At 38.2% G+C, this 20,534-nt stretch overlaps 1 protein-coding gene across 19 annotated transcripts in view; it reads left to right on the forward strand.

Moving 5' to 3' along the window:
• PARD3 (par-3 family cell polarity regulator) overlaps positions 1 to 20,534 on the forward strand; it is a 666,688-nt gene that overhangs the window by 322,266 nt on the left and 323,888 nt on the right. For 14 of the 19 annotated variants that reach the window (XM_046011672.1, XM_046011682.1, XM_046011678.1 and 11 more), the window contains exon 5: positions 10,398 to 10,529. The exons of the other annotated variants lie outside the window; for them this stretch is intronic. In XM_046011672.1, the coding sequence (XP_045867628.1) occupies positions 10,398 to 10,529 (132 nt within the window). The remainder of the gene's footprint in view (positions 1 to 10,397; positions 10,530 to 20,534) is intronic. 19 annotated transcript variants of the gene reach the window in all.

Here is a 20,534-nt window from a genome sequence, read left to right on the forward strand (position 1 = left end):
GTGGCAATTGGGTGGCATTTTGTATGTGTGTGTTTTTTTGTTTTGTTTTGTTTTTTGTTTTTTGTTTTTTGTTTTTTTTTTGAGAGAGAGAGGTGGATAGAATATGAATCCTAAGCAGGCTTCACACCCAGGGCAGAGCTGGATGGGGCTCGATCCTACAACCTGGGATCATGAGTTGAGATCAATAGTCTGGCGCTTAACCGACTGAGCCGCCGAGGTGCCCTAGTCATGTTGGTTTTTATGAAGTACTATGCAAGAAATAAAATGGGAGCTCCTATTAGTACTGCTTCCCTTGTAGTTATTTTTCTTAGTCCCTCAGAGTCCGGATGGGAATAATGTTTTTGTAATTTGAAAAATATTAAACTATCCTCCCAGGCTACCTTCTCCTTATGCTCTTATTGATGTTTTCACAGGATAAAGGAGATAATCCCAGTTATACCTGGAAAGAGATTGTTTTAAAACCATTTAAATTAAAAAAAGATTTATTTGAGAGAGAGGGAAGGAGGGAGTGTGTACGTGCACACATGTGCATGCCTGAGCGTGTAGGGGCAGGGGTGGAGAGGGAGAGAATCCTCAGACCAACTCCCTACAAAGTGTGGAGCCCGACACGGGGCTCTGTCTTGAGATCTATGGGATCACAACCTGAGCTGAAACCAAGAGTCGGTTCCTTAGGAATTGAGCCACCCAGGTGCCCCAAATTAAAACCATCTTAAAACAAACATTTTATTCCTAATTATTCCTGAGACTAGGCCGTGTTTATCATCCATCTCTCATGTAAATATAATTTGTGATACAAGATTATATATTGGCTTTGCCCTAATTTATGTACAAGAGCTCAAGGGATACTTTTCTGTTGGGAGGGGGTCATTGTGTGGGAATGGCTGGATCTCAGAAATTACCATCGTTATCCAGGTAAACCACGGTTCCTGGTTAGATCGCATGAGGGTTAGAATTCATTACTCAGACATTGGGCATTGAAATGGGTAGATACAACCCTGGGAACTGGTTACTCACCCTCATCTCCACAGAACATTTGTTGCAACTTCTCTCAACCTCTGTTTCTGTTTTGTTTTTTTTTTTTTAAGATTTTATTTATTTATTTGTCAGGGAGAGAGAGACAGAGAGAGAAAGATCACAAGTAGGCAGAGAGGTAGGCCAAGGCAGAGGGAGAAGCAGGCTCCCTGCCGAGCAAGGAGCCCGATATGGGACGCGATCCCAGGACGCTAGGATCATGACCTGAGCCGAAGGCAGCCGCTTAACCAACTGAGCCACCCAGGCGTCCCTGTTTCTGTTTTTTTATTATTATTTTTTATTTTTTTTAAGATTTTATTTATTTAACAGACAGAGATCACAAGTAGGTAGAGAGGCAGGCAGAGAGAGTGAGAGGGAAGCAGGCTCCCTGCCGAGTTGAGAGCCCAGTGCGGGACTCGATCCCAGGACCCTGAGATCATGACCTGAGCCGAAGGCAGTGGCTTAAACCACTGAGCCACCCAGGCGCCCCCTTGTTTCTGTTTTTTTAAATGGTAAGAGGTTAAGCTGGATATTCTTTCACTTTCTCCTTCCAGATTTAAAAAATTCTGTATCTAAAGTTTTTCGCAGTATTCTGAACTGTTGAGATGGATTAAAAACAACGGAAGAAATTGGTTCAAATAAATAGCCTGAATAGTTTTGCTGATCTCTTTCCTCTTAGATATCCTTATTTGTTCCATGACCAGTTCTGGTGGCTTCAGAGAAATCTGTGCCCTCATGGTCACCTCTGGAAATGTCAAGGCCTTTGTAAGTTGGCCTGCATCTCTGTGAGATACTTGGCGGACTGGTTTTCATATCGGATCCCTTAATGTTGATACCCAGTGCAGGTCCGTGCTCTGGGGGTTATTTTTTTTATCTGATGTTTCAGCAGTTACTAAGTTACTGGTCAGTTGCAAAGTAAAACTTTGCAAAGTAAAACTGACCACAGCTGGTCAGTTGTGAGTAAAACTAAAATGTTATACTTCTGGTTTTGTCAACATACCAACCAGAAGGATTTGCTCTGTGACAGGAAACTTACTTGCATATTAAGTATAATTTTCAAATGTGTACTTTCTTTAGTTCCAAACAAGAATTTTTTTCCCTGGCATATTCAGTATTCCCGAGGGTCCCACTGATCTAAATGGAATTCTGTGATCTAGAAGCTACTGAACACATGTTGTAAAGACTGGCAAAGACAGATTTTTCAGGTCAGAATGAATTTTAGGAACTATGTACCTTTAAGATTTCAAAGAGAAAAAACCTAGTAAAATTTGATGTACATTATAGGAGTTTTGATTCTGTACATTAATAAAAATAAAACCTGCTTGGATAAATCATTTTCAATTTTTGCTGCTAATTCTTCAAAATTTAAACTCTGTTTAGAATGGAAAAAAAGTGTAAAAATAAATTATGTGTTAATGAAATTTGAGCTACAAGGTACTCTAATAAATGTTTTGGCATTCAAAAATCTCTGCATTTTGATTTTTTTCATTTTTTAATTTTTAAAAAGTTACAATATCAGTATAATCAATGTCTCATCACAAATTGTACCACACCTTAGTAGACTATCACTCATGATATATAGCTTACTAATAGAATTTTGACAGAAATGTATGGATGTTTGAATTTCCTCTTTGTCTTGTCATAGTTCTGTTCAGAAGTAAGAACAAATTTGTAGATATGGACTCCTTCTTTTATCTCTTTAGCCCTTTCATTAATGAGTAAGAATGTGGAAGAAAGCCATTACCCAAAAGGAAAGTAGGAGATATCTATCTTTCTACCCACCTACCAGTATTTATACTTAATGCAGGAATTACAGATAATATGGGCTTAGCTAATATAGGTATGAATTCATACCCTTGACCTCAGATCAATAACACAGGGGGCATTCCATGTAGGATATTGGTCACCATGGATTTCAAATAAAGTTCATTATATAGCCATGTGTCTAGGATAAGTGGTGATAATACTATGTTTGGAATAAAACCCTGTGTTTCTTTATTTTAAAAAGTATATTAATAGGCATGTAGTTGGTTTAAATGGACAGGGATGGCCAAACCTGCTTTCATTTACAGGTTGGTTATTGCATCTGTAATTTTTTGTGTGAGTCAGTTTATTCCCAATCCCATGTCTCTCTCTTTTTTTTCTTTCTCATTTATTAACTAGAGGACGATTTGAAGGTCAGAAAAGTACATTGATAAAAATTCTACTTACAGACAATTTTATGGTTGTTTTCTTCTGCTACGCATTAGCCTTAGCATTGCTTCCAAGGTCATGCTCTGATATAGCCATCAGGGAGCACACAAGGTAAGCTTTGGGCTCAGAGACCAGAATGGGTCTGTTACATTGACTCAACAATGTGATTACTGGTAATTTTAGCAAACTTTGTGTAATTAAAAAAAAATTCTAAGCCATCATCACTAATTTCACTTCAGTCTTATAATTTCAGGTTAGACATCCTGAAAATAGTTTTCTTTGGTGTCTGTGTATCATTTCTTAGGGAAATGGTAACATAGAAAATTGAATTCTCTTTTACTAGGATTGCTGAGTTGAAAAATAATTGTAAACTTAAAATCTGAAAACTGCATGGGAATATTTGAAACCATAGGATGCTTATATAGAGGGTACAAAAGTTAAATTTATATGCACTGAACATTCAGTATGTCAAAATGACACAGTTCCTAATGGTTTTTAAAAAGGTGTTTGGAATTTTTGCATTGAAAAACAGTGGAGCTGTAGTTGGATTTCTTAGACTAACATAGAAATATCTGGTACTTCTGTAACATTCATGAGATATTCCTATATTTCTGCAGCATAAGGATGTAGGCTTGCCAAGGAATCTGACCATCAGCTAAGTAGCTGTTTCGGAGAGATAAAGCTTTGGAGTTTCAGCTTAGTATGAAAGGAATAAGCTCCTATCCCAAGGCATTGGGTGGGTTCTGTGTGGTTTCTTTTTATTGAATTGTAATTGGCTTGGGGAGGAGTGATGGGGGAGAGAGGACAGTTACCTTCCCTATCCTGGAAGAGATTTACTGCATAACTAGGGTACTGCTACCAGGGAGCTGAAAATTAATATGCATTTCTCAGCCTGGGTGGCTTTTTGACACCTGATGATATGGCAGTACATTTAGATGATAAGGAAAATCCCTGATCATAGCAGGAACATCTGTTTTTTTCTGGCAAGAGGGAAAGCAAAGCTGAATGGCTGTTTGGGACAGCCTCATGAGTGAAGGATTAAAATTGTAATTAAAAAAAAAAAAAGAGTAATTCCTTATGGTATTTTTCTTATAAAAATTGTTAGATAAAGTAGTAGTGGCTTTACTATAATAGATTATTTCTTGTCATTAGCAAATTTAATAATCATTTGGATTCTGCATATTGATACTACTGACAGATTTTTGTAAGTTTAATGAAAAAGATTTCTGTGTTTACTTTGAAGTTTACCAATATACAGAATGGAGGCATCAATTTGATTGTAGAATGAAATAGATTTAAAGTCACATTCTCCATTTTTTTTTTTTTAATAAATGCAGCTCTGACTTGTTACAAAAATATTAATGGCAAAAATTTTTGTTGGTTTGCTTTTTTTTTTCTCCTTTAGGTTAGAAAGTATAGGTTTTGTGAATACATTTAACTTAACTTAAAAATGTTCACATTTTTTTTGTAGCTGATGATAGTCTGATCTATTAAAAATGTAGATAATCTGCATAGACATATTAAGACTACCATTTTTTTTGTCATTGTTGTTGTTTATACATCTAAGGACTTTATTAGTTACAAACATTCCTTCAAAAACAAATGAAGGAAATGCCTTCATACTTCGTCTTTAAAAGAATGCAAACTCACAAATGAACTAAGAGAAAATTCTTTTCAAAAATAAATTAACTATATAATTTGGAAGAAAAAAAGCAGTATGTTTATAAATATGTCCTGTCAGGCACTCCCACTCAAAGTTCACTTGGGCAATAAGTTTAGGTTCATTGCTAATCAGAATCAGTGAGTTTGGGAATGTTTGGAGAAATGCTCATCAGATCTTTTGGAGTTCAGATATTTCAGTGTCAGTGCAGTGCTTATAATGAGATTTTTTTTTTTAAAGAATTCTTTTTTGTGTTTATTATTATGATCTCTCATAGCTTCTTATTCTATTAAGTACATTAAATATTTGCTGGGTACCTACTTTCCGAAAGGCTCTGTGCTGGACATCATGGATAGGGGTAGGAAGATGGTCCTTTTTCCAAAGCTTGCAATGTGGTTGGGTTTGCTAGAGGATATGGCATTTATTTATTTTTTAAAATATTTTTTTCATTTCAATTAAGTTAATTAACATATGATATATTAGTGGTTTCAGAGGTGGAGGTCAGTGATTCATCAGTCTTATATAATACCCAGTGCTCATTACATCACATGTCTTGCTTAATGTCTGTCACCCAGTTACCCCTTCCCCCCACCTCCCACCCCTCCAGCAGCACTCAGTTTGTTTCCTATGATTAAGAGTCTCTTACGCTTTATCTCCCTCTCTGATTTCATCTTGTTTTATTTTTTTCCTCTCTTCCCCCATGATCCTTTGTTATGTTTCTTAAATTCCACCTATAAGTGAGATCATATGATATTTTCTTTTTCTGATTGACTTATCTTGCCTTATAATACCCTCCAGTTCCATCCATGTCATTGCAAATGGCAAGATTTCATTTTTGATGGCTTAGTAGTATTCCATTATTACATTCCCCCCTCCCCCCCCAATCATCTTTATCCATTTATCTGTTGGTGAACATGTGGGCTCTTTCCATAGTTTGGCTGTTGTGGATATCGCTGTATAAATAGTAGGGTGCAGGTGCCCCTTCAGATCACTAAATTTAAGACTACTATGTTTCTAAAATCATTTACACCAAAATAAATATTTTTAAGCTGAAAATAGTATGTACTTTATACATTTCAATTGGAAATCATGAATACCCAAGCATATATTGTAAAGGAGAAATTATATTGCATGTTATGGTGTTTGCTGATAAAAATACAGAATCACAACTTTATAGGACTCCAGTCTTTGTATGAACTTTGGATCAAGCTCAGGATTGCGAAGAACATGAGTGCAATGCTAGTAGTACCTGCATGATGCTGTTCACAAACTAAAGTATATATTGCACAGTGATTCATAATACATTTTAGAAATTCTTCGCTTTCTTGACAGTGACTAAGATTACTTCAGCTGGGCTTCTCATACATGATAAATTAATGCATGAATTCATTTTTGACATTACCATAGCAATATTGAATTAGGAAAACTTTTTTGTTATGAGGGGTTAATTTTATTTTTGTTACCTATTAACTACTCAAAGTTGATTCTGTAAATATAAAATTGAATTTTTCGGGTGGAGTTCAAGAGGACAGATTTTTTTTTTTTTAAATCTATAGCCCTTATCTCCTTTAATCTGATTACTTTGTGATGGCCTGAAACATGAATTACATGTCATAATTGATGAAAATGGAGAAACGTCACACTGCTTTTTAGATGCAATTGGAAGTAATCACATTATCCACAGACATTGTATATTGTAGGTGTGACATTAAATTGAAATGGGCATATAACAGAGTTACACATCTTGTATAAATCTAAAAGTACAATCATTATATTTCAGTGAAAATGCGTTTCACTGATGCTTATCATCATGCCTTTTGAAAGCATTCCCTTATTAATTTTTAAAGCAACTTACAGAAGTGTTCTTTGAAAATTTTGGGCACCTGAACCATGTGAAAATAGGAAATACAATACATATTGAGGAAAAAGCCCTCCATGTTGGTATAGGGCCACTGAGCTAAGTGCTTGAGTTTAAAGGTGAATGGTGATCTTCTCCCTCGGTTTTGCTGGAATAGTGGAAATAGCAATTTAAAAAATTAATTAATTATAAGTCAGAACTATAATTAGAAGTAAAATTAGGAGATAATGGTAACAAAAAGCATGACATTCTGATGTCCGTTTAAAGTCTGAGAATCTTCCCTAGAGAAAGTAGTGATTGCATTGGGTGTTGAAAAGTGGGAAATGATCTTACAAGAAGAAATGGTATTGGTGTCTAGGCTCCCAAAGAGTGTAAGTGAAGGCGAAGAGGCGTGTGGCACAGTGAGCGGATTGTGTGCAGGTTCCCCCGGGTTAGCTGCAGTGCCTGCCCCACGGGTGGTGTGCCCCAGCGTACTTCTTCGTCTTCTTTTTTTTTTTTTTTTTTAAGATTTTATTTATATATTTGACAGAGAAACAGCGAGAGAGGGAACATAAACAGGGGGAGTGGGCGAGGGAAAGCAGGCTTCCTGCCTAGCAGGGAGCCCGATACGGGGCTCGATCCCAGAACCCTGGGATCATGACCCAAGTCGAAGGCAGATGGTTCACGACTGAGCCTCCAGGTGCCCCTCCAGTGTACATTTTAGTACAGTCGTCTGTGGGAAGTGGCAGAGAACATTGCTGGAGAGGTTAAGGCTGGGGTCAGCCTCAGGTCCTAAGGCTGCTGTACTGGCCTCAGATGAGAGATTGGGTTGAAAGAGATGCAGAGCATGATGCTTATTTTTCAAGAGGGCCCCGGAATTGACAGAGTAAGCGAGTTTCATTTTGGATCTGTTGATTTGGAGGTATTTTGGGGGATGGCCATTGGAAATTTAGATCCTGAATTCAGGAAGAGTTTAGTGTTGTTGACCTGTGCCTAGAAGTTGTCAGGAGGAAGTTGGTTGAGGAGACAGGAGTGAGCAGGCCATAGATAAGCTAATAAGGGCCATTGCAGGCAAGAAAAAGAATGATGGAGTTTCAAAAGGAATCAAAAGAAAGTACCACTCCCAGCCTGGATGTGTAGATACCAACGAAAGTGAGCATTTTGTGTCTTCTGGTCTCTTCATTTTCAAGATCCGCTTTTCCCTTTGTAAGTTGTATTTCGTCCCTGTCTGAACACCCAGCTCACTGTCCACTCTTCACAATGGTTCCAGCGTCCATTGGTTATCTTTGCCTGAATGAGTTATTTCATTAGGAACCGAAGGTGGTGATTTTTCTAAATCTCTTCATTATTCTGTTGGATCTACGTGGCATTCTTCTGAAAAGACAAGCTTCCCCTCGTCGACTGGCACTATTGGTTTCCCTGAAATACAGTTCCTAGTGAAAAGGTAGAATAGATTTTTAATACCTAGTGTTTAATTATTCATTTTTCAAAGTAGAATTGATGCAGTCATCACCTCTAACGGTGGAAAATGAATAGAGAAGCCAGGTCCTCAGCCACTGGGAGCAGCCCCAAGATCGTGACATAAAAACTGTACTTGTGTCTCTCTGCGCTCCCAGTCCTTTCTCCCTTCATGGACATTGAAGATTCTGCCCTTAATACATTTATCTACCCTTTATGACTAATTTGAATTTCTTGGCAGTAAGTCAGCTCATTTTGCTTTGTTCTCAAGTTACCATGCACCAGTTTTAAGGCAGAGCTCCTAGTATTTTGAGATACAGTGGGCTTTGGTTTCTTCTGTTGCTTTATTCTTTTTCTTTGTCTGTGTCCTTTGCTTATGTTCCCATTTCCATGTTCCTGCAACCAAAGTCAGTCCCCAATTCCTGGGTGTGGAGCAGCATCGTAATCTTAGTGTTTTCCTTGTGCTGGAGGTTATGTGCTCTGTTAACAGCTTTGTTGAGCTGGGGTAATCAGACATGTGTAGAGGTTTCCTAGTAAAAATATTTGCTGCTAGTGTTTAATTCTGTTGAGGTTTTAGTTTATTATCTAGGTATACTAAGAAGAAAACTTTTAAAGTTTCATACTGAAGTTTATACTGATAAATATTTACAGATCTAAAAATATTTTCTGTGCTCCACAATAGTGCTGTAGGTTCAGGACTATCGATTCATTTTGAAGCTTTTTTCTCTCTGATGGAATTCATGAAGGAGCAGAAAACAGAATCTTGGTCTATTGCTACGGTCTATGCAATGCAAACCTATTGCATGATACTTTTTTGTTTCTCTGTATTTGCTGCTCAGATGGTTTAAGAATTGAAGAATACGAAGCAGTCATGTGTATAATGTATACAGTGGATTATCCTTAACAGAGTTATTAAGGAGAATGTTTTGGTCCTTCACTTAAGTGGGGAACTGATGTCAGTGGGTTGAAGTGAGGGTAACATTTTAAATTTGTCCTTGTAGAAAATATTTAGATTTACGTGTTGAGCTAGAATGTTTGACTTCTCTGCCTTATCCTAGCCTTCTCATTTCTCTTCAGGATATTGAAATTAGGTTTTGCAGCCCAAAAGCCAAAGCAGATTGTTGTAAGTTATTATTTCAAAGAAATATCCAGTAACATTTGATGGCTTTGCGATGTATTTTTTTAAAAGATTTTATTTATTTATTTGACAGATAGAGATCACAAGTAGGCAGAGAGGCAGGCAGAGAGAGAGGAAGAGAAGCAGGCTCCCTGCTGAGCAGAGAGCCCAATGTGGGGCTCGATCCCAGGACCCCAGGATCATGACCAGAGCCAAAGGCAGAGGCTTTAACCCACTGAGCCACCCAGTGGCTCTCTTCTTTGAGAGAGAGATTGAAGAATGAGTAGAAGGAGAAGTAGTTAGACGGAGAAGTAGACTCCCTTTAGAGCAGGGAACCCAACACAGGGCTGGATCTCGGGACCCTGAGCTGAAGGCAAACTTGCTTAAGCAACTGAGCCACCCAGGTGCCCGCTTTGGAACATACTAAATAAATATTTACCAACTAACTAGGTTTTTATTTAAAGACTTCACTTGCCATAAGCATGTTGGGGCAAGCAATTATGTATCTATAATGTACCATGTATTGGGATAGATTAATTTTTAAATTTATTTGATATTTGAATTAATGCTTCAACTAACCCATGAAGTAGCTAACAGAACAATCTAGAGGATCTTAAGTCTCTTGCCCAAAATCATACAACTACAAAATGTAAATAAAGAGCAATTCCTTAATCTTTCTTATTTTAAACATTTTTGGTGAATTATAGAAAATATCTTACAATATTACTATAAGACTAGAAAGAAGAGGAAAAGAGGACATCCCGTGATTGAGAGAGAACAACAGTCTCGTAGAGAAATACTTTTCGTTTTCTGGTGCATGTAACTGGCCTGCAGAGATTGATTTGGGAGGGAGTGCAGTGAAAATGGTTTCGTCTCCTGTATGCATATGTGTGTGGCTGCCTTCCTGCTCTAGTCATTATATCCCCTTCCCCTAGATGGATGACTGCATTCATGAGGCCTAATCTGGGTGAAATGTCCTCAGTCAGCTATTTTGTATAGATTTGGGAAAAATATTTTAAGTCTGCAAAATCATTTTTCTGCTACTTTTGAAAGACCAAGCGCATCGTTCATTTGCAAGGTCTGTTTTTTTACAAGACACCTTTTTGTTTCTTTTTGAATAGAAAGATGAAAACTATAGAAGCCTTCCACGGGATGCTAGTAACTGGTCTCACCAGTTTCAGAGAGACAATGCTCGCTCATCTCTGAGTGCCAGTCACCCAATGGTGGACAGGTGGCTGGAGAAGCAAGAACAGGTAACATAAATTAATCCTTCTACACATGTCATTGGTGTAACTTCCTAGCTCATACCCTGAAAGATGTTTCTCTCCATCACTGTGATGATTAAAGGTCAATTATTCTAACAGACTTCAGGTAAGTACCAGGCTTTCTGTCAGTTTGTCTAATATGAGTACAGACTATTTCTGCGGCAGTCCCAGATCAAAGGTTTCTCATAAGCGGTTATGAATATTCGCTGTGCATTCTGGAGTATCCTGCCTTAAGAGCTTGTTACGTTGCCGAGGCACAGACATTTGGCAGTGAACAGTACAGTTTATGAGTAGACTTTCAAGACCACTTACAGGTTCTTCTCTCTATTGATGGGCAACAAGTCAGAGGACCTGAAGAGGCAAATTATAATGTTCTATCTTACCTGACTTCACTCTGCAGTAGAAATCCATGCCATAGTGTTATTTCAGAATTTACCTGATTTTGTCAGGTTTGGGGACTTTCCCTTTTATAAATGTCGAGGAACTGTTAGAGGTTTATAAGTTTTTAGAGGCGCTTAGTTTACTCCACAGGGTTGGCCATCTACCATTCATGAAATCACAGTCGTTTACCACTCAGTGTAAGTAACTGGTTTGTGTCCTGGGAAAAACAACTGTTTGCAAACGTGTTATGTGACTGGTAGAGAAGCCTTCACTGCATGAAGACTAAGAATTTATTTGGTAAGTTTTGATATATAAAAAACAAATTCTTCCAGGGGTGTTTAAAGTCTGAATTGTTTATTGTTAGTGACAGTGTTTTCTTTGTAATGGAAATTCTAGGATTTTCTTTGTAGTTTTAAACAGTTTTGTATTAAAAACACACTTCTCTTCTTACTTTGCCACTTATTTTCTTAAAAAAGCTCATTTAAAATGGAAGGCTAGTGAGTGTACTCAGAGAAGGTTTTTGTTTTCTGTTCCGGTCATTTCTAAAATTATCAACAATTCTGTTGCCTAGATATTGGAATAGTTGTTTTTCAATTTAGATTCATGATGTCAGTGAAAAGAAATCCTAAATGTTTTACTTAATTCATCTTAGTTTGTGTTTTATAGCATAAACCTCCTAAAACAATTTTGTGTGTTGGGGGTGTTAGAATATGAAACAATAAAAAAGGACAGTTTGCCTTTGATACCATGGATGGTATCACAAACATACTGATTTTTATCATATCATAAATGTTAGAATACATTAGAAGCATTGTGTGATGGAAGTAATTTTAAATAATTAAAAAACCATGGAGTCCTTCCTAGGAAAAACATTTTCGCAAAATAATACAGATTTGAAACTCTTTGGTGGTATTATTACCATTTCGAAGTGAATATTTTGAAGAGTTAGTTTAGCATGGGCCTGTAGTCAGACTGACTGCATAGAACCTGCTCCTACAGTAACTCTGTCCAGTGATGGGATGCCTGCCAAGGGTTTAGTAGAATCATGCATGGGACCTAGGAAAACTGTGTATCTTAGTATATTTGTTAGAAAAAAAAAATTGGCTGCCACGAACAGAAATTCTAGATTGTGGAAGACGAAGGTACTCCTTACCCATTTAACAAGATATCTGGAGGGAGGGACCATTGGCGGTGGCGGCCGCAGCCCGGCAGACCTCACTGAGGATCCAGACCCTCCCGTTGCTGGGAGCCCGACACAGGGCCTCCGTGACTGTGTGCCCCAAGTTGTCAGAGCCTTGGACATCACAGCCTGGCACAGAAGAAGAGGAATCGTGCCTTTATCTTCCCCAGGGCTCGTCTTGAAAGCAGATAAATGTTTCCCACAAGTCCCCCCACCCCCAACAACATGTGCCCTTCATACAGTGTTGTGTGACTTGCCTGCCAGTTTGTCAAAGGGAGTTGTTGGTTTAGACTGGTTGAACTTGATCTCCTGGAGCTAGGGGTGTGGGTGTGGTGGTTTGTCTTCCCTGGAACATAGCTGCTCATCATTGAACATAGTCAGGGTTCTGTTAAAGCAAGGGGGGAGGTACGATTAGCTAACTCTGCTAAATATGATTATTGTTATTACAAGATTAGGAGGAAAAATTGGCAGTCCATAGTTTCTAAAGTATGATATATTTAATTGTATCCTAAAAATACACTTTTTCCCCCTTACTTTTGTGGCTGTAGATGTGTTTTTAAGGAGGTAGTATAGTTTTTCTTTGTAGTTTTGGTATAAAATAGTTTTTTTACACAAAAAGAATTGCATTGTTCCAAAAGACTCAACCTCGATTTGCTTTTGCTGAAGTTCTTTGAAGCATTTATTCCATGATAAGCAGGTTTTTAAAAAATAAGTACTTCCTTGGTCTATGTAGTCTAATGTAAATGGCATTAGTTAATTGATTCCTGAGCCTGAAAACATCTTCCTTGGCTTAAGTTTAAAAAATGATGATCCATTCACTAAATTTGATGATTTCACATCAGCAGGATAATTAACCAAACTGAAATCTACTTAACTCAACAAGAACAGCAAAAATAACACAAAATCCGTATTAAAACTTTGCCTAAAAGTAGGCACAGTTGTTTGGGCAGAAGAGGAGAAGAGGCTATGTTGGGCATCCTGTAAATCTGGTCCAGATACTCTCATTTAATTGTGCATTTATTCTTTTAACTGTTTCCCATGAGTCATCTGACTATAAGGGCCTAATGGCTCTTCTGTGGCTTTTTTTTTTCTCCTTAGTTTTTGCCATTAAAAATGTAATAACAGAAGAGCATCACATAGATATAAATAATGTTTTATATGGTAAAAGACAAAAAATCACCGCTCTGCCTTTATAGTTTGGGATCACCAGGGCAGAACTGTGTTCTGTGAGTTACGCCATCTGGACTGAAGAGGTCAACAGAGTTCTAGATTTTATATGCCTTCGGTGGCTTTGTTTTTGCTCTATTTCCTGCAATATAGCTCATCTCATTATCTCTGCTTCTTGAAGGCAATTATGACCGCACCAGTTTTGCCGGTGGGAATAAACAGCAGGAATGAAAAGGACAAGAGAGTGTGTTAGAGCAAGCACTGAGCTTGTAGGCATCTCTGGAAGCAGAAGGTGGCTTGTGCTTCTTTGGTGGGTTGGTCCCCTATAAGGGGATAGTGACTCTTTCCCTCTCTTAGAATATTCACAAGGTACACACTCATATCATCAAAGGTAGGGATGTATCTGATTAGATCTTTGTACCAGGAAGCACTTGGGCTCAAGCTCAACATGATTTTCGAAATACAAGTCCTGCTGTTCAGTGACTAATTCTTGCTCAGAATAGCCTGTAGCTGAATCCTACATCAGGGTCCTCTCAGAAGGTAGAGGACTGTGTATCTTTCAAAGAGCATCCTTTTCTTGTGACTTCCTTTTTCTGAGCTCTCAGAGGAGGCACAAAGAATTCAATACTAAATGGGTTGTTGTATTGCCTTGAAAAAGTTTTCATGCTTCTGAAATTCTGACTCTGAGACCCAGGAAACAACAACAACAAAAAATCAGCAAAAGGCTTAGTTTTGATGTGTGGCAATGCTTTAAGAAATCTGAATTCCTTTTAACCATCACCATTTCCCTGACTCTGTGTAGACCATAATTTAATATTGGCAGATAATAGATCATAAGCTGACTTTGTTCTTATGTCCCTACAGTTTATTGCAACTAATAAATTCCACAAAAGAGGAGGCAGGAACTTTACAATATGTTATTGGAGGAATTTAAGGCCTGAAAGTAGAGGGACCTTCAGGGAAATTTAAGCTAATTGGGAGCCTGCCATTTTCACTACCTTGACTTGGTGAACAGGCCTGAAGCCAATTAACAGAAATAGCCAGGAGGTGCAAGGCACATTCCAGCCCCCACTTAAGCTCTTATAGGGGAATGACTGCCCTGACCTTTAGAGAAAAATCCACGTTTTAGGGGTTTTTTTTCATTAGGCAAAAACTTTGTCTAATTGGCAGATTATACTGGGAGAGGCACGCTGTGAGGAAAACTACCTTAAATGCTTGGTGATGGCACAGTTCAAGTGTGACAGTGGACGTGCGCTGTCCTCACCTTTGCTCCCTGGCCTTCTGGTCCCCAGCGTTCGCTGTTGTCTCACAGCTGGGAGTTTAAGGAACAATGACAGTGCCCTTTCTTCTTATTTTATTGACTTTAAAAAAAAAAAAAAAAGATCTTATTTATTTGACAGGCAGAGAGGGAGAGCACAAGCAGGATGAGTGGCCGGCAGAGGGAGGGAGAGAAGCAGGCTCCCTGCTGAGCAAGGAGTCTGATGTGGGACTCGATCCCAGGACCCTGGGATCATGACCTGAGCCAAAGGCAGATACTTAATGACGGAGCCACCCAGGCATCCCTATTTTATGAACTTTTGTCACTGTCTGCAGTCATGATGCATTTGCTTCAAATTTTTTCATGTGGTGTGGAACATTCCTGACTTTTCCTATTTATTCCTTCTGAGATGAGGATGGCTAATACAGGGATAATGTCTGGTTTTACATTAGCCCGAGTCAGGTCCTAAATATTAGACATAGAAAGTATCTGAATGTTAAATAGAAGGCATATTTCTTTGTATTTTTAAATTTTAATTAATTAATTATTAAATTAACTTACACTCAGTGTGGGTCTTGAACTCACAACCCTGAGATCAAGAGTCTGTATGCTCTATGGACTGAGCCAGCCAGGTGCTTCTCAGTGGAAATAATACTGAAACAAAATGATGCTTGAGAATAAATTTCTTTCATTTGTCCTCTTCTTAAAAAAGACTTTTGCAACTGGCTTATTCTGATACTTTTCAAACCTGTGAAAATATTTATGCTTTATAACTATTCACGTGATACAGAATGAGTACATTTCACATGTAATGGAAAAGGTTAAGATTCTGTGACAGGATTTCATTTTTGCTTTCATTATAATTTGATTAAGTCCAGATCTTTGAAGATCTGGGGCAACAATAAATTTTAAAAATTAGAGACTATTTTGGATGTGTTAAACATACTGTACTGAAAAAACATTTTTAAGTTTATCCAGATTTTATATGGAAATGGTTTAAAAAAGAATAAGTAAGCCAGGTGATAAGTAATTGTGGTATTTATTGGGTGTTGCCTGTTTTACCTTGAAGTGATAGGATGATGGGGGTCCAGGATGCTCAGGTCCTGCTTCCATACAGCTCATTGAGATTGGTTTTTCCCTCTGACCTGCCTGCCTCTGGGAGATCCTTTTCCTTTCCCAAGTATTTAAGAGCCTTTTCTAAGTGGAAAAACAAAACAAAACCCGCCTCTTCACTGATACCTTGAACCATCCAGATGACGTAAGTAGTCAGTTTCCGAATAGGAAATGATCATACTTTTTAAATTACAAAGTTAGGAGATAGCTTCCTTAGCAATCTGATTACAACAGCTGCAGACCAGTCAGTGAACTGACCACGGGGTCATCTTGTTAAGACATGGAAGGGCTATAGAAATTCTGATGTGGGCAGAGGCCAGGCCTCATGGCATCTGCCTCATTAATGGGACATAAGGTTAGGTTCTGTGGCTGCCAAATGGTACCTGGGATGCGTGTGTTTGTTTATGCTTTAATTCCTTAGCCTGTGAACACTGGGAAACCAAATGACTGCTAGGGTTATCTGGATAAAAATAATCAAAACCCTCTGCCTCCAAATCCTAAAATTCTACTGTTTTCTGTTAAAAAGAAGAGGATTTATTCATATTAGTTCCTAATTGGCAAATATTTTGCTGAACTTGGGTGGAAGCAAACATCATTATGTTTTACCTCAGCAAGAGCCCACACATAGAAACTAAAAACATCAAGATTGTTTTTAAAATTAAATTTAGTTTTCATTATAACATGCTAGAGATTTTCTTTAAGCAGAAACCTTTTATAATCCCAATAACATTAAAAATAAAACCAAAACAACCTTCGAAAAGAATTTTCATGTCAACTGGATATATTAATGCCAGTAGATTTTGTTGTGCTCTAATAAAATGACTATTGTAATACACATCTTAAAATTATTTGTGTTTTCAAATACCACACATGCATCCTGTATGTCTGTGCCGTATTCTTTTCCACTAGCCCTACATGTTTTCTACTTTTATTATCGGAGAATTGTGGACAGGAAGCATCAGGCAGAAGGGGACTAGAGCATAGGGACCCTGCTAGACATTCGTCTGAGAAAGACATATTAATTTCCTGAGGAACCTTGCCAGCCACTACAGGGCCGCTTGGGAGGCTCTTTCGTTAGGGCAACAAGAAGCATTTTACCCTTCCTTCTATTTAGTGCTAAAAGACACCATGAGCCTGCAGAGTGTGTGTGGGACTGGAAACCTGTCCTTCCCATGAGTGGGTCCTTTTGTCTGACCCATAACTCACCAGTCTTGTAGCCTTAATCTGGGTATTAACTCTGCAAACTTCATTTGCACTGTGTACAAAATGGGGACAATAATACCCATTTGGCAGATAGTGACGTTGTGTGTGAGGATTAAGTGATCTAGAAGATGTGAAATGCAGATCGAGGTTCTGGTGTCTTAGAGACACTTGTCCATAATGATGCTGCTTTCTCCGCTCTCTTTATTTTAGGTGAGGATAGACTTACGGATAGACTTACTGGAGACACCTCCGCAGCTCTCCCTAGTATGGAGGACCTCTTTTATTTTCTTACATATTCTCTTCTCCTTGCATATTGGAGGTGCCATGTGGTATGCGGGGCTTGTTCATTTTTCCTTCCCTGGTGTACTTCTAATGCCTTCTTCATCCTTTCCGAATTGGATTCTTGCTTCTGTGGCATCTTATCAGAATTAGAATAAACTTTAATCTTTTTAAATCATCTCTGGTTCTTTTCTGAAGAACATAATCTGACACAAAAATGACATTAGCGTTAATCTCTCTGTCTGTGTCCATTTTTTATGTTCCCTTTTGTTTTTGGCAAGCCTGCGAGGCTTAAATGCAATTAAATCTTAAGAATAACATTTAAGAATGCTAAGTGTCTTACGAGGGCTTCTGCTTGGCCACTGGCAAAGCATCTGGGTCCCTCTGTGATGTGAGTGGAGTCAAGGAGCCACCATTTGACTCACCGGCTTTTGGAGTGGGTTGTGCAGTTTAGGGGGTCCTCATCAATTCTCCTGGCCCTTTATGACTGGCCCTATTTATTGCTTGTTTGGCCTATGGAGCTAAAAGCCCACAAGCAGCGGGAAGTAAGACAGAAATTCTACCCAGTGAAAAAGTCTTTCGTGGTATGTGGATTAACCTTCACAGGGAATCGGTTAGTAGCTGATGATTTTCTTGCCTGTGAATACAGCTGCAAGAACGAGACGTTTAGAGCATGCACTGTGGATAAAGATGCATTTTCATTTTTAGCTATGACCCTCAGGTGCCTTTTCATATTTTCATCGCAGGCAGTCTTAAAGATTTTTGTTGTGAGCTGTGCGATTAACTATGACGATGAAAAGAATGCACGCTTTATACTCTCTCTTTATTCCTACCAATCTGTATGTCATTTGCTTTTGAAAATTTGTTCTTTATTTCTGCATTCGGTGAACAGTGGAACTGCTACTCTTTAAAAAATACTGGTTAAGAAATTACATTAACATTTTTGGTTTACGGTATGTTGTTTTCACTACCGTATCCTGAAGCCCGCCTATACAAATAGAATCACTCAAAAGCCATTTGTAATTTTGGAATGTTATGATTTAGATACCTGTGTCTTTTTTTTTTTTTTTTTTTAATTCAGTCCTACACAGGCTTTTTCTGGTTACCTTTAGCATGGATCTGAAATGGTCCTGAAAAATGGACTGTTTTAAGCCATTTTGCCCAATGGTTTTATGTTCTTCTTCCCCCCACTGATGTCTGTGCCCCATAGTGTTTTCACTGGGTCTGTTGTAAATCTGTGATTCTTTTTTTCCCTCTGCCTGTGTGCCTGAAAAAAGGCTGTTGTGAGCTTTCTTTAATATCCAGTAAATTCTAAAGAAATTAAAAGTACTGAAAAGAAACATGTAGGTTCCATAACATACCCCTGGTGTTATGGAAGGGGGGTTAGGATAGGCTTTTGGGTTTCATTTCATGTTTTGTGTTATTTATACTCTTCAATAGTAAATGCATACAACTTTGGAAATATTTTTATTTTGGGTAAATCAGACTTCATAAGACTATAAAACTGAGCACTTTTTCCTCTTTCTTTTGCAAATACCATACTTCCCTAATTATAAGATAAAATTGCAATGTTGATATCCATTGGAATCTTGGTAAACCCTTTGAGAGGCATAATGTCTCTTCCTACCTTGGGTAATCTCTTTAAATCTCTGAAGTAATCAGTTAACTGGCCCTGCTGTGATTTAACATCACAGCCCCCTGAGAAAAAGAAGCAGGATTGGCAGTATCCTTGGGTCCTCACCACCCTTTACAAACTTGGGAGAAGCTTCCCAGGCCTCTCAAAGGCTAACCATTGTCACCTTTCCTCTGTCTGCCATCCCTTCTCAGTCTTAGGACTTTCCTCTTTTATTCAGCTCCCGTTTCCCCAGTCCTGTGTGCGTGTCTCTCTGTACTACTAGATCTATCAGTTCACAACTCCCCCTCCCCACAAGCCTCTGTCTTCCTGTCACCTCTCCCTGGGTTGCTGCGCCTCCCAGTTCACGGATTTGGTTCCTTCTTACTTCTCATGTGTTGGGTCACATCCTCTCCTTCAGGAGACCTTTCCTAGTCCCCATTTTTGAAAGAGGATGATGTCCCCGTTGCCTTCATTATCGCCTCCTCTCTCACTGTTCTTGATAATGTTCATGTCTGTCTCCAGGCACTGAAATGTTACAGGTTCTGTTTTGTTTACTTTTGCTTGGAGCTCCTAGTAAGCCTCGATGAATTTTTAGGTGAATAAGTGTTACAATAAATTGAAAGGAAAAAGTTTAATATGTCCTCACTTTGCGGGTTTCCTATATTATGGATAGATTCCTTGTTAAGTGGATGAGATATTATGATCTTGTGATTTTCACTAATTATGAACTAAAAATTGCAGATTATAAATAAAGCAGAGAAAGTCTGTTAAATATTAAGACACATACCTACACAAACCTGAGAAACAGTCATACTTCTGAGTCACTGATGTTTGATTCATCATTGCTTGTCACTTAGCATCTGCTCATGGCAAAAAGACTGGAAAATTGTTTCAGACTAAAGGACCAAGGAAGGGGGGAAAAATGAAAGTAAAGCAGTGTTCCCACTTCAGAGAGCTTAATGATACGAGGGAGAGCACAGGCTTGCTATGCCTGAGTTGATCTTTCTCTGAGAATGTCTTGTAATTGAACATGGATTTAAGTGTTAAAAGGTGAACGCTATCAGTCTGGTACCAACAGGCTGTCTGTGTTGTGTCCTAATGATTTCTGCTGGACTACAGTTGAGCACAGCAGCCCGGGGAAGCCACCTGAGTGTGTAAAAGCTTTGTAGAGGAGGTGACGGTATCGAGGCCAAGAGCTTCTGTGACTTCAGTGAGTCTTAGTGAGACACAAGAAGGAATGGGCTTCCCAGAATGTTGTTATGTTATGGGCCCAGCATAGCCATCAGTTCTGTTATAGTTCCAAAATATGTAATTATCAGAAAATAGTAAGTTTGCTCATAACTGAAGTGACAAATACAGTTTCCACTTAATTGGAAAAATAATATTTGAACAAACCATTTGATTATATTTAATAATTTATAGGCAGTTGAAAGTAATATGGTTAGTATTTTCTTCTGAGTATGTTTATTTCATTTGAGAGCTGTTTTGCTGTTTTAGATTTTTTTTCTCCAGAGAGTGCTGAGGGTTTTCATTTTCATTAGAATGACTGTGAATTATACCATTACTCTGGGACCTCAAGCTGGTAAAATTTTATTTTCTTTTAGAGATAAATTTTCTTTTTTCAGGAAAAATACAGTTTTGGTACTCTTGTATTCGATATATAAAATATGGATATGATGAATTCTGATCTGCCATTAATTAGCATATTATGCCTAGTCTGTAGCTTTTTGATATTATTTTGTTCATTCAGTTCTCCGAGTAAAGCTTCTCTTTTTATAAAATGAATATTTGATAGAA

The sequence above is a fragment of the Meles meles genome, chromosome 7, assembly GCF_922984935.1.
Source record: "Meles meles chromosome 7, mMelMel3.1 paternal haplotype, whole genome shotgun sequence".
In the NCBI taxonomy this organism is placed as follows: Eukaryota; Metazoa; Chordata; class Mammalia; order Carnivora; family Mustelidae; genus Meles; species Meles meles.